A 15,290-nucleotide genomic window follows, 5' to 3' on the forward strand; every position below is an offset into this window, starting at 1 on the left:
GGATGTTAGAGCCACCAATTTGAACTCAATATTGCTCCATTTGCTTTGCTGATAAAGATGCAAATAGAATTGACAGCTTTAGATTTTATAAAAGAAATTGTTTTTTGTTCTCATGTTAGAATCACCTGTTTTAATATCCAGGCAGTTTTTTGGCATATGACTTTTCAAAAACTGTCCCTAGAGGCATCTTCTCAGGAGCGATGCCATCTCTGGCAAGTTCTCACGTTGGTTATCATGAGATAAGATATCACTAAATAGAAAACTTTACCTCACTTTCTAACCATGATCTGGGATTAATTAGGTCCAGGTTGATTCCTCAAATTAGCAAATCAGACTCACCTTGTACTGAGGCCATGTTTCCAAAATTTAATTAAAAAAAATCAATTTATCCTAGATATATATTTATTTTAACTGTTGGTAAGATTTTATAAGTGATATATAATTCATAGAAATGTTTTAAAATATCAAAATTTATTTGTTATGCTTGAACTACTTTAGTTTACAGATTGTATGTATGCATAATTATTTGCACAATTTTTTATTGTTCTTAAAATTATTTTCAATGAAAAGAAATCCTTGGTCTTAACTGAACATCTATTTTAGCAGTAGGTGGGGAAATGAGAAACTGTGTTTGTATTTATTTCACTTACAAGTTAGCACCCTTTGCAGCAAGTCAGTGTCTACAGATTTTAGTAATCATTTTTTGTGACCTTAAACTATCTTGTTATTAAAAATAAACATTTACTATATTTGTAGCTAGACAACATAGTACTTGATGAAAAACAACATCATTTAAATTCATTTGGATTTACTTTATATTTATCTTGTACTAATATAAATGGCTTATTCCCTCCCCTAATAACTTGTTCTAGGGATGCATATAGAATAGCATATTGACAAAGTTTGCTATCTCGCTATGCAATTATACAATATCTTTTGAGAAAATTTTTGTGTACTTATCCTATAATGGACCACACAACTGTAGTATTTTTCCTATCTCCTGCCATTTTGTCAATTGAAATATCAGTTAAAGGGAAAACAAAATACAGTAGATTCAGAGTCTTAATCAAATTTTCATTCTCATTTTTTGTGTTTGCAACGGACCTGCTAGAAACCACTTAACAAATGGATGGCACATGCTTAGGGTCATCAGATATAAAATCAAATTCCAACATATTAAAAAAGCAAACAGTACATTTGACAGAAATTACCTTTGCTTAAAAAAACATTTCATACAACCTGCATATTTTTTATTGGACTAAGAGCTGTCCTTTCCATTGATAAAAACCAAAGAAAAACCTGATGGATAAGTCCATTTCCCCCAACCTCCTATAAGTGCACCGTGTGTCGTCCCAAGTTTTAAAGCTTATTTCAGTGTCCTGGGTCTCCACTTACACTACACTATTCACTGCTACTGTCAAGGTAAGACATAGAAAAGCAAATTAAGTCTGCAGTTTTCACCAAGAAGTTGAAGACATCATCAATGCCAAGAACAATGTTACTGATGATGAAGATGTGGAGAGAGTGTGGAGGGTTGTCTGAGCACTAGTGATTTTTCCACCTGTGAAAAAAAGAGAAGTAGTAAATGAAGCAAATTATTCTTGTTTTACTTGAGCTATGAAAAAGTTGTTTCTAGATGTGTAAGACTAATGAGTGCAACATTGGTCCTGTTTCTGGTGAGAATGTTTCTAGTATTTATGAAACAAAATATTGTCTGGGTTTCCCAAATGTTTTATAGAGGGCAGAAATATAGATAGAATACTGTGTTGAAAAGGCAGTGTCATGCCTAACAAACACATCTAACTAGAAGAATCAGTGTAAGTTTCACCAATGATGCACTGATGGAAAAGATCCCACATTACAAGTATGAAAAAGAAAAGAACTTCTATTGTGCATAGTGAAGGCATGGAACAAAAATAACTTACAAATGTCTGTGGCAATAAGAATTTACAATTTAATTATTTCAGCCAATTTTTCAATTTAGTAATAATATATTATTTAGTTTATTTAAAGGTCCATGATTGCTTTGATGTTTCAGTTGAGTAAGCTGAAATTCTATATTCTAATACCAAAGTTAGCAAAGGAGAGCTATCATTCATCACTCTTACAACCAGAAGTTCTTACGTCTTCTAAAACACTGTATGCAGTTAATATATAAGGTGGTTGTTTAATTGAACTGACTGAATTGATTAGTTTGAAGTAGATTTAATAGTTCTACATAATCACAAACTCAGTGCTACTCTTAGATATAACTTCAGGAATGGTCCTTCAAGCCAGAAGCCTTCTGAAGTATCATCATCATATTTTATATTTAATGAATGCTTACTACATGCCATGCATTGTACTAAGTCCTTTATACATATTATCTTATTTTATCCTTAAAATATTCTTATGTAGTAAGTACTATTAGATACCCTCCTGTTGCAGAGGAGGAAACTGGGCTTAGAAGGGTTGTAGAACTTGCTTAAATTAACTGACCTAGTGATTAGTGGAATCAGATACTCATATATTGTCTGTCTTCAAATATGGTTGGCCTGAATGAAAGATTAATAATAAAATCTATCATTCAACTTTGGAATAACTCTTCTGTCAAGTTATCCTTTTTGGCCAGTTTAATTATTACAGGATTTTAGGTGTGATATTCATTCGAGGAATAGAGTCAAATTTTCCAGTTGTTTACTTATGAGCTGAAGAACCATTTGTTTGGTAAGCCACAAACATACAAAAGCAACAAATTTTTGCTTTGAAAATTTTTACAGCTAAGGCACCACTAAAACCTATTAATCAACATATTGGAGAAGGTACATATATTTTGATTTGTACAAAATGAGGTTAATTGTGAAATGCAGGGCCACATGTAAACTACAAGAAAAGCGTGATGAAAAAGCCTTGCTAGATTGGTATGTGCATACTTAATAAATAAAAATTATGAACACATCCTTTCTATTTATTTGAGAGTAGCTGTGTCCTTGTTAAATCAACTGACATGACATTTTACAAAAACATCTCACTTGCAGAATGCTAAGTAGTCTATATCTCAAATTCCACATAAAATCCACAAAGCAAAAACATACATATTATTATAATATAATAAAACAACAAAAAACAAAATACAAAACAACAACAACAGCATTGAACTAAGTTTTTGTTTCAGCTGTAAAACTAGTTATTTTATTTGAGCAAGTCATTCAACTTCTTAGGCTTTTAGTTTTTGGAAAATAAGAACAAAACCAACCATTGCTCATGTATTATAGACTGAGATAGACAACAGAATGAAATTCACTTTACAGAATACTCAGAGAAGGGTTGCATTCGACAAAGGATTGTTAAAAGTTTACCTTTTTTCCTAGAATAGAAGTTTTAAGTTAATTAGAATATAAATGGGAGAATCAAGGTCTTTATCAGTACCTCCTTATTAAGCTTGGTATTGATCTTATTTAGAGGATACATTATTATTTATTTATTTTATTGATTTGACAGAAAGTGATATCAATTTGTTGTTCCACTTATTTTTGCATTCACTAGTTGATTCTTATATGTGCTCTGACTGGGATTGAACACACAACTTTGGTGTATCTGTATGACACTTGAACCAACTGAGCCAAAGCTCAGATGATACTTTAGAATCTGACTATATCAGACATTAAAAGGAATCATGGAGAGTCAAAGAATACCTATTAAATACCTAATTCATGAGGTTATTATAAGGATAAAATAAGATAATATATGAAGCCTGAGCAGGTGGTGGTGCAGTGGATAGAGTGTTGGACTGGGACGTGGAGGACCAGGTTCGAGACCCTGAGGTCACCAGCTTGAGTGCGGGCTCATCTGGTTTGAATAAAGCTCACCAGCTTGGACCCAAGGTTGCTGGCTTGAGCAAGGGGTTATTCGGTCTGCTGAAGGCCCACGGTCAAGGCACATATGAGAAAGCAATCAATGAACAACTAAGGTGTCGCAATGGAAAACTGATGATTGATGCTTCTCATCTCTCTTCATTCCTGTCTGTCTGTCCCTATCTATCCCTCTCTCTGACTCTCTCTTTGTGTCTCTGTAAAAAAAAAAAAAAAAAAAAAAAAAAAAAAAGATAATATATGAAAACACCTGGTATAATGCCAAGAACATAAGTAGGGCTCAGTAAAGGTTCTTTGTATTGTTGCTATTAGAAATTTGAGATTATGAAGTAAAAAGAGTTGTCATCTTTTTCACTTTTAAAAATAATCTTTAGTCTTTCAAGATTCTCTTCAAGATTTACATGTACATCTAAATAGTTCAGTTGTGAACTAATCAATGTGTCTACATATTACCTTTCTTGTTCTAAACTGTATTTTTATAACTGAAGTATTCACAATGTATTTAAATTCTTAAATATTTTCATCTGAATTTCTAAAAAGGTCAGATTTCTTGCATCTTATGTTTTTTACCTTTAACTTTTCCTTTTGAAATAATTTTAGATGTACCAAAAAGTTATAAGAACAGAAAAAATAATTCATTCTAATTGCTTAAAAGTTTATGTTTTATCATTCTTGCTTCATTATTCTCTCTATAAATTATACATTTTATTTTCCTGAACCACTTGAGAATAAGTTACAGGTTATGATGCACCTTTACCCCTAAATACTTTATGGCACAGTTTCTAAAAATAAGACATTTTCTTATATAACAATATACATTTTAAAAACAGAAAATTAATGTTTCTATATTATTTAATCTACAGCTATTAATTAAGTTTTAACAATTGTCCAAAATATCCTTTATCTCATATTGAATTTTTATGCAAGAATTTACTTATGTTATGTCAATAGATTTTCCTGAAAGTTGCAGTCTATCTTAATATTGTCTTCCCTACATTTACCTTCTAACTCACTTGTGGCATCAAAAAAATTCATATGCAATACTTGTGGTCTTAATCCAAATAAATAAATATTCTGAATGTAATAGAGCCACATGTAGATTCCTATAGGATATCATTTGAAACTTCTCTTTAGGTTTTAATTCTTCTTGGGAGTGATTGCTCAATAAATATTGCTTATAATTATCCATTAATTAATTTTTCATTAAACATTTTTATATAAGACTTTAATGAAAATTGCTTAATACTTTCTTAGTTATACATTTGCATATTTAGTTAAATCTTTTGCTTCCTATTTTGACTACCTCAATGAAATGGTTACTTTCAAATTTGTGTAATCTTCCCTTCTTTTTTTTTTTTAGATTTCATTTATTCATTTTAGAGAAGAGAGAAAGAGAAAGAGAGAGGGGAGGAGCAGGAAGCACAACTCCCATATGTGCCTTGACCAGGCAAACCCAGGCGACCTCAGTGTTCCAGGTCGATGCTTTATCCACTGTGCCACCACTGGTGAGGCCTCTTCCCTTCCTTTAATCTATTTTACCTTGCTGGTATAATAATAAATGTAATGGTGAAGATATGTGGCTTTGGAGACAAGCATACCTGGGTTTGAATCCTGGTTCTACCACTTAGTATTGTGTGATCTTAGGCAAGCTACTTAAATTTTATCTGTAAAATATGACTATGTAATGCCATCTACCTCATATGATTGTTACCAAAATTAAATAAGATGATGTATGTAATGAACTTATCACTATAGCTGACATAGTGGGGCTCAGTAAAAGCTAGAAGTTATTAATATTTTCTAACAATTACAATGGTTGAGTAATTTCTGGGAATCTAATGTACGGCGTGGTGATTTTAGTTACTAATAGTGTAGTATATACTTGAAATTGGCTTAGAGAGTAGACTTTAAGTGTTTTCACCACAAAATAGAAATGACAGTTATATGATTTGATGGCAGTGTTAACTAATGCTATGGTGGTAATCATTTTGCGAAATATAAGTGTATCAAATCTACACATTGTACATCTTAAACTTACACAATGTTCTTTATCAAAGCTGGAAAAAAAAACCCAAAACAGAAAAACAATTATGCTCAATAAAATTTATAATTTATTTTGAAATCAATAAACATGATCAAATTTTAATTTTAAAAATAATTTTCTTCAAACCTTCCTGTCCCTCATTCTCCATTATCTAACAACAAAGTCAGTGAAGACAATCGAGAGAGCTATGTCAAACTGGAGTTTAAAAGCAATATTTCAAAACCCAAGCGGCCAGGTACTGCTTGAGATCAGGAAATGCAAGGGAATTTCACAACTGAAGACACTGAAACAAAATGTCATCTTCTTTCTGAATTTACAGAAACTTCAATTTTGGGCCAACTACCATGGTTGTATTAATCAGAGGATGATATAGCAATCAGAGTGACAAAAGAGAACCTTCATTATCTCTGAGCCATGAAATCTATTATATTAATTTTGAGGAGGTTTATACCATCTTCACATTTTTGGTGCTTATCAAGTTAAACGTATTATGCCCAGACTTACCTGAATATGATGGTACCCTGATTTGGGAACTAGCTGTCCCATCCCCTCCTTCACTATATGCTCGAACTTCAATAATATAGACTCCAGCATCAGGGAGTGGTACTACTGCTTGAGGTTTCTGTGTTTCAATAACTTGACTGTTGCTGTGGCCTTCTTGCCTATAAAAAACCTAGGAATAATAACAGAGGTTTAAACAATTGAGGACTTCAAACATTTGTTAACTGTCTACTTACATCACACTCTGAGCTAAGTACAAGGATATAGCTTGGACAGTTACATAAGCAGATGTAATGTGTGCGTTATATACCGCAACTGGAAGTATATATATAGATGTTGCTATGAAAGTACAGAAGGAAGAGTTTAATTCTGTCTGGGGATTAGGGAATGCTTTTTGGAGAAGGTGATGCTTTCACTAAACATTTAAAGATAAGTAAAGTTCACCAGTTGTAGAAGGGGAGGACCAAAATTCTAGGAAATCGTGGCCCTGGCTGGTTGCTCAGTGGATAGAGCACTGGCCCGGCATATGGACGTCCCAGGTTCGGTTCCTGGTCAGCATCCATCTGCTTTTCTCTTTCTCCCTTTCCTGTTTCTCCTCCTCTTTCTCTCTTGCAGCCAGTGGATAGCTCAATTGGTTGCAACCTCAGCCCTGGGCACTGAGGATTGCTCAGTTGGTCTTGGCATGTCAGCCTCGCACACTGAAAATAGCTCAGTTGATTCGAGCATCAGCCCCAGACAACGGTTGCTGAGCGGATCCCTGTTGGGGTGCATGCAGGAATCTGTCTCACTGTTTTCCCTCCTCTCACTGAAAAAAAAGAGAGAGAATTCTAGGAAAAGGTAAGTGAAGATGAAAATATATATCTAAGCAATAAGAAAATAAGAAATGATATCATTGGGGTATGGAAGGGATAGAAGATGTAGGGGAAGATGGGTGGGAAATGAGGCTAGAGAAGTATGCAGCGAGGGGGCAGATCACTGAGACTCTTATTCCAGCTTACTGAAATAAACAATATCCTGGGGGGGGGGGTAGTCAACGCTGTCATCTTTAAATCACTTCAAAAAGGAAAAAGAAAATTTGATAAATATATCAATAGCAAACCTTAACAATGAAGGAAATGGCTAAGTTAAAAATTTTATTAATTTCTTTTTTGTGATCACTTGCTTTTTAGAGAGCTGGTATTTGGATACGTTGGGTAGCAAAGTTAAGCCTTTTTGGTTATCTATCTATGGTACTAGAATATGTATTCATGGCAGAGTTTCAGAATAACAGTTTAGGGTACAGAATTTTTCTGTTTACATAACAAAATATTACAGTCATAGAGGTTATATGATATGGCTTGTTAGGGTATAAATTATATTAGGTTAGTATTCTGATGATCAGCTCAGAGCTATTTCACTATATTGTACAGTTCCTACTCATTTCCCTCTAATAAACACTTTTTTCTTTTTCTTTTTTTTTGGGGGGGGGGGTGTAATAATCAAGTAGCAGCAGTTAAGATACGTTAAATGTAGTTTCATCATTTCCGTGCTTTTTTATAATTGTTGGTATTATAATATGATTGTTTGCTTAATGGAAAGAGCAATGGCTTTGCAATTATACTGCTCTGTATTCAAAACAAATCTCCTGCAAAATAAGAATAACCTCCTACACATTCTTGTTTGGGCAAATGTGGGCAAGTTCCTAACTTTTCTCAACCTCTAGTGCCTCTGCTATGGAAATAATAACATATAGTTTATGGTTTTGTTAGGAGAATGAAAAGAGGGTGCACATGAAGCAGCCAGCACAGGAGCTGCTGCACGGCCAAGGCACAAGACAGAGCGACTTCTGCTCCATTGTTACGAATTGTCAATGGGCAGCATTTCATTTGCATCAGAATATAGGGACTGGCTTGGGAACCTGGACACACATTTTTAATACCTTTTTTCTTATAAAAATGTGTTTTTAGCTTGGACTAATCTATATACAAGAAAAATGCTTTTATAAAAGCATTATTTTTACATATTAAAGCCTACTTGCACTTGACCTCTCCTTCTACAATCCAGTAACATATGCTCTCTCCATCTCGCTTTCTTTTTTTTTTTTTCATGGATTTAGATTTGCTTCAGGGGCTTGGGAGCGAAATAACTTCTAAATGAAAATATATAACATGAGCAATGATTGTATCTACTGAAATTCTTCTAGGGAAGGAAGCCATAGCCTCAATGTAGTTGCAAAGTGGTAAGAGCATTATTGAATATTTACTGGGCATCTCATGTAGGCCAGGCATAATGCTAAATACTGGGGATTCATCAGAGAACAACACCACATAGTTTTTGTCCTTAGGTCACTGGTAGAGAGTGGAGATGCTTAACAATGCAATGAAGTGTGATGTGTACTGCAATAGGAAACATATTTGATGGTAAAGCAATACACAGAGTAGATACTTAATTAAGATTTGAGGAATCAGAAACACTTCTTGAAGGATGCCGATAGCAGGTTCTTTTGGCTTAAAAAAATGACAATTGTATCAGAATTTATACTTCTCATTTTGACTCTAGCAGTATAATAAATTAGAATTCTGATCATCCACATGAGGTAATTAAAAAGCAAATTTATGGCAATAAGAAAGTATGTAAATTGGTGAGGATTGGCAGGGGAGTGACTCTTTTAGAGGACATTGTTATTACAGTTCAATAAATTACAATTCTTATGACAAAGAAAAATGCAGTCAGTAATGCATATCTAATGTTGCTGTAAAATCCAGAGTTGAAGAAAAATTTGCAGATCAGTTGAGATTTAGGAAAAAAAAATGAAAGCAGGAAAAAATATTAATTTAATGGTATCAAAAGGGTATTAAGAATAAATGCTGTTTTTTATCAATATACCCAGGGCAATGTAGTGCTGAGTTGGTAAGTAGGTATACTCAGGGAAAAGATATATTAACTTCATGGTTAGTCTTGAGTGCTTCAAAAGATCTTGGCTCATTTTAAAATCTTGACTTAGAAAAGATGAATAGGAATGAGAAATATGAGAAGGTTAAGGAGTTATCAAGACTTTCAGAAACAGTTATTGACATAAAGAGGTCAGGGAGTACTTCGAGAATCTGGACATTTATAGATTGGCAGTTGGCGATGAAAACTATCTTTAGGCATAAAGGAAATTGTCTCATGTATTGTCAAAACTATCCTTAAATTTTACCTAAAAAACTGAGAGCAGTGTACTGTCCAAAGAGATTATCTTAAGCAAAAAATTAATACAGTACTGCTATTCTCAAAGGCCTAGTTTAGAAACAGCTAATCTATATGTCTGAGGGTAACAGAATAATGAGGCAAGTGTGCTTAAATATATAAGAAAATAAATTTTTGCTGGTTATACCCATCACAAATGCCCTTTAAAAAGATGGATTCTATTAAAGTCCTATTCACCAGCTGGGCATTTGGGGAATAGTTAATGGAGACAATTGTTCTTCATTATGGAGGGTGAGGATTCCAAATCCCCAGTGGCAATGGGTGGGTGACAAGAAGTCAGGTTGATGAATAGAACCTGGATAAAAAGAAGTTGGACCACACAAGTATCAGTGAGAAGCTGAAAAGCATTTTTTTTAAGAGAGAGAAGAGATGCACAAGAGAGAGGGGGGTTTGGGTGGGAAGTAGCAGGAAGCATCAACTCATAGTAGTTGCTTCTTGTATATGCCTTGACCAGGCAAGTCCAGGGTTTTGAATTGGCGACTTCAGCATTCTAGGCCAACACTTTATCCACTGCAGCACCACAGGTCAGGCCTGAAAAGCACTTTTAAGAAAAAGATCTTGTATCTATTCATATACTGAAGGACGCCAAGGTTGCTTATATATTTTGGCTATTGTAAATTTTCTTGCAATGGACATAAGGGTGCATGTTTTCAAATGAATTGTTTTCATTTTCTTTAGATAAAAACTCAGAAGTGGAATTGCTGGGTCATGGTAGATCTATTTTTAGTTTTTTGGAGAAATCTCCATATTATTTTTCATAGCAGCTGCATCAAGTCTTGTCATTTTCAACTATTTGGATGGACCTAGAGGGTATTATATTAAGTGAAATAAGTCAGACACAGAAAGACAAATACCATATAGTTTCCTTATATGTGGAACCTAAAAAATGAAAACCAACCAACCAACAAAACAAAACTGGACTCATAGAAACAGAGCTCGAATTGATGTTGCTAGAGGGGAAGGGAGTGGGGGACGGGTAGAGAAGGTAAAGGTCAATATAGTCAATAATATGTGAAAGTTTGCATGGTAAAGGTAATTACTAGACTTGCTGTGGTGATCATATTGTAAGGTATAGAAATGTCAAATCGTTGTATTGTCTAACTGAAAACAATGTAATACTGTATACTAACTATACTTAACAAAAAAGGACAATATTGAATAAATCCTGTAGAAATAATGCACAGCATGGTACTATAGTTAATAAAATAACAATAAAAAATAAAAGTATTTTACAGGCAATTTCCAAATGTTTATTTGTGTTGTGTGTCTTTCTCTCACTCTACAACTACCCTCTCCACGTCTTTCCATGAAGTCTGATATATATTTGACGTTATGCAAGCTATTTATGTCTTAAGGCTCCCTGAGAAGCTGGAGAGAAAGAAGGGTGGGTTTATAATTCCACAAGGCATGGAGGACATCACTAATCCAAGTGTGCATGTAGCTCAGGAGTCTGGAAGGCCCTAATTCATATATCAGTTGAATAAACAAACAAACAAAAATATCTGTCTGTATTGATGGATACATCTAGCTGGATAAAAATTAAATAATTTATTCATCCATTCTAGCAGTTCTGGGGATAAAGAGATGAGTAAGACAGAGTCCTTGTCCTCAATCACTTATAGCCTGGTTGGAGAGATTGTCACATAAAGCGAGGAAGAGCCATGACAGAGACAGAAATGGCAATTGTGAACAAAGAACAGGGTCACCTCACCTGGGATCCCTATGTTTGGCCTCATGTATTCTCCAGGTTTTCTCACCTGAGAGGTACCTAAAGCCAAATGGCTCTTACAGGTAGTATATGCTTTCATCTAGATTTTCCTGGTGTTCTATTTGCCACTCCAGTTAGGGAGATGCTTGCCATAATTCTAATGAGGTTAGATTGGTTCTTGGATGCTCCATCACCCTTTTGGCCACACTGCTATTCATAATCATTGAAGGGTATATTTGCCTTGGCGGACAAGGTATAAAGACAGAAGAAAGGGTATGGGAAAAAGAGGACTAAGACAAAGGTTCCGAAAATAGCCCACCTGTCCTCCTCCAAAAGGTCAATTTCAATATCCCTGAAGATTAGGACAGGTTTAAATATGTATGTTTGAATGTGAGGGTGTCTGTGATCCATACCAAATACAGTCTGTAAGAAATGCTACAGTTTGTGTCTTAAAATAGTCTTTCTAAATATTACTTTAAAAATGTATATTCCATTTATAACTTCTTGTTTCTAGCTTTAGAATTTAATTAAATACAAAATATATAAATAACTATCTCTGTTAACAGAAAAGTCATCTAAATGATACTTTTCAGTCTAAATATTATCACTGAAGTATTTTTAAATTCGGCTCTAAATAATTTTCAGCTACTGATCCTGTCTGGAGTTTAAAAAAATAAATAGAATCTGATGTATGGACTAGAATTAGAAATTCAGCTAGTTCAATACATAGACCGCATATATTTTAAAATCAGACACAAAGTTGTTTTTCAAGAACAAACTATCTAAATGTTTTTCGTATTTCCAGATCTCTTGCCTATACAAAGCAGGATGAGCATGTGTGCAGTGCTTCATCTATTTTGGAGTTTTCTGTCTCTCTCCATGAACTCCTCCTATGTAGTGTGCTAGCCTTAGCTTCTTCTTTTCTGTTTCTTTGCTGATGGAAAGTCTTTCTACCCCAATTATGTTATCCAGTGTTTGACATCCTGCCAGCATAGTTTGGACACTGGCCGCGTTCTGCTGGTTCTGACACTGCGCTCCAGGGGCCGTCGACGCAAATCGTTGCTGCCTTTCCTACCCATCCCCTTCCTATGCCTCATGCAGTTGAAACTGATTCTGATTATTTTGGCTTCCTTGCTGTAGGAGGCTATTTCTAGTGATCTAGGTAGAAAATGATTGAGAAAATACTGCTGTGTGAATGCGTCTTTTATGCTTCATTAATTGTACATCCTCACAATAACAGTTTTTGGGATGAGTGTCTAAAAGAGTAAAGAAACACTGACCTTGTAGCCCATGACTTCAGATTCGTTGACTAATGGTATGACAGGATCCCAGCCCAGGGAGAGCTGGGAGCCTTGTTGTTCCCACCGGAGGTTGCTAGGTGCTTGACTAGGGGCTGCAAAATAAAAAGTGAAAGAACTGACGAGTCTTAAGCACATTTCCTCCACTTATATCCTTGTATTTCAGTCTTTTTGTGTGTTTCACAGTTGGCTGGCACCAGAGGCTTGCTGCCAGCGAGGGGCAGAAAAGGAGGGCTTTGCTTCACGAGTGTCATTTTAATAGTTACTCTACTGAGCTTTTGAACCTGAATCTTTTTATCTCCCTTTCGTGTCAAAATTGCTTAGCTTTATTTCACAGGAAGATAACCTTTATCTACTGTGAATGCAGACTTCTGTGAGCTAGTTTTGGAATTCAGATCTAAGCAATGAAGCAAGACTATGAATCAAACTCCCCTTCAACTCTGCTTAGTATGGACCTCGCACGGCTGTCAGAAATGTTAAAAGATGTTTCCCTTTAGTCTGAAACAAACAGAAAGCCCAGGTCACTTACGGGATTTCTTGGTGGTTGCACTCACTTCACTGCTAGGTGGCCCATATCCAGCTCCATTATAAGCTCTCACTGTGAAGTGATATAATGTATTTCCTTCTAATCCCGTCAGGATGACAGATGACTCATTCCCCCTTGTTTTTACTGTTTCCACTGCATCTTCTGGGTTCCCATCTCTCCGATAACTAACCTGTCAACAAGTTATCACATGACAGATTAATTTTAAAATTTCTCCTGTGCTTCTAATTATTTGAACTTTTAAAAAATGCTTCTCACACCTATCTGTAGAAAATTACTACTGTATCATCCAATTAACAGGTCCTACTAATGAGGCCAAAACCCACAATTTTAGTCACTGCCTAATATGCATCTGTATGAATTGCCCAATTTGCATCTGTGCAGAGCAGCATTCAGCCAAGAAACAAAAGGTGCTCCCTTGTAGTCTTGTAGCATGAAGAACATTAAGGAAGAATCATTCAAAGAAATTGAAGAAGTGATGATCTCTCCTAGGTCATCATAACCATTTACCATTCAGTCATGACGCTTTGAGTGAATTATCTGAGAAAAGAGCATGAAGACTGTTTCCTCCTGGGCCCCGCATAAAGGTGAATCACACAAGCTGTGTAGGTTTAACAGACAAGAGGTGACAGAACACTTATGATAAGTTGGAGTGGTCTGAGCAGAGAAATCACATCGTTAGTGTACTAGAGGGAGACAGAAAGGAAGAGCTGTTTGTTGCAGCACAATCTGTGCACTGAGCTGATCTTTCCTTGTTATCAATTTATGGGGCTGATCTCATACCAAAAGCGATCCCTTTGTGAGATGCAGTAATTGTCTCTGCACACCTGAAGCTTAACTTTTTCAGACACTAAATCTTAACTATGCATAAGTGCATAGGAAGAACAGTTTCCCCTTCTACTTATTTACTGTGGTAATAAAAAAGTAGTTCCCCTTTCCCAGTTAATTACTGTGGTCAAAGAAGGGGATCACTGCACTCATTTCATCCTCCTTCAAGTGCTTGGTTTATTGTACAGGCCAGAAAGTCAACACCACATTTTTCAGATTCTCTTTCAGCTATAGTTGCTGCTAGACAATGTGGGCAGTGAGCAGTTTGTTTGAAACCTGAGCTATTTTGGGCGGTGAACATGCAGTATAGTGTACAGAGATGTGTTGTAGAATTGGGCACCTGAAGTCTGTATAAAGATGTTAACCAGTGTCACCCTAATAAATTCAATTAAAAATAAAAAGAAACCTGAGCTATTCTGGCACATGCCTAGTACTGCCATTTCCTGTTGTGGCTATAGGAAGTCACTATAAGATCTTATCTTTCAGAAAAAAATATGGCACAACCACACTATAGTACAGGCCTGTACCTGCCTAAATGCTGGAGGAAGGCAAAGGGAGTAAGAGACGGGTAGAGAAGGAAGGAAATTACAGATTGTCACTGAAGCTTTATTAAGTGAAGACTGTAATAGCCATAGTTTCTTTCTTTTACTGTTTTGTGTATAAGTATTACATAACTCAGGCCCTTTCCTTTCTTCTGGTATTTTTACATAGGGAATTGGGGGTAGGTAATTTTCTAATGTAATTCACTAGGGGAGGAATAAACCTTCACCCCAAAATGGACAGGTTGGTTGGTGGAACTTTCTCTGGATCTTACTTTCAGAGAGATGGTGAGTACATTTTCATTTGTATGAGATATCTTCAATATGTCAGTATAGAATATCATCATTGCTAATTGTTACTTTTGGGGAGTTGTTGAACTAGAAAAAGCATGTGTACAGACAGTTAATAACCAAAAGAATATAGTACCTTAGTGTTCAACATCAATTTTACCTTCATTCCAGTGTGCTAAAGAGGATGGAGAAACAAAAATCATATTTCCAAGAGTCCCTTGCAGTGAGGGATCTCAATATGTTTTAGGTTCAGCCGGTCAGATGCACAGGACTAAGATTGGAATGTGGAAGTGAGATGAAGGTGAAATGTCCACAGCTTCCGCTTTTCTTCAGGCAAGAATAGTAATAGAGTCATTACTTGTCCTTCTTCCCCCTGCTGTGGCAGCATTAATGGACAACTTGCTGTCTAGTTATTAGCTTTATGGCAGTCAAGAAGCAGAGCACAGGACATCTATTTG

General features: G+C 35.4%; 1 protein-coding gene across 2 annotated transcripts in view; it reads right to left on the reverse strand.

Annotated features, from left to right (window-relative positions):
- Nucleotides 1-855: 855 nt before the first annotated feature.
- The window catches only part of CNTN5 (contactin 5), a 1,332,234-nt gene continuing 1,317,799 nt past the window's right edge, over nt 856-15,290 (reverse strand). For both annotated transcript variants that reach the window (XM_066253673.1, XM_066253671.1), the window contains 4 exons: nt 13,160-13,346; nt 12,613-12,725; nt 6,400-6,568; nt 856-1,561 (listed from right to left, as the gene is read on the reverse strand). In XM_066253673.1, the coding sequence (XP_066109770.1) occupies nt 1,458-1,561; nt 6,400-6,568; nt 12,613-12,725; nt 13,160-13,346 (573 nt within the window). In that variant the 3' untranslated portion in view covers nt 856-1,457. The remainder of the gene's footprint in view (nt 1,562-6,399; nt 6,569-12,612; nt 12,726-13,159; nt 13,347-15,290) is intronic.

This window comes from Saccopteryx bilineata, chromosome 1 (genome assembly GCF_036850765.1).
Source record: "Saccopteryx bilineata isolate mSacBil1 chromosome 1, mSacBil1_pri_phased_curated, whole genome shotgun sequence".
NCBI lineage: Eukaryota > Metazoa > Chordata > Mammalia > Chiroptera > Emballonuridae > Saccopteryx > Saccopteryx bilineata.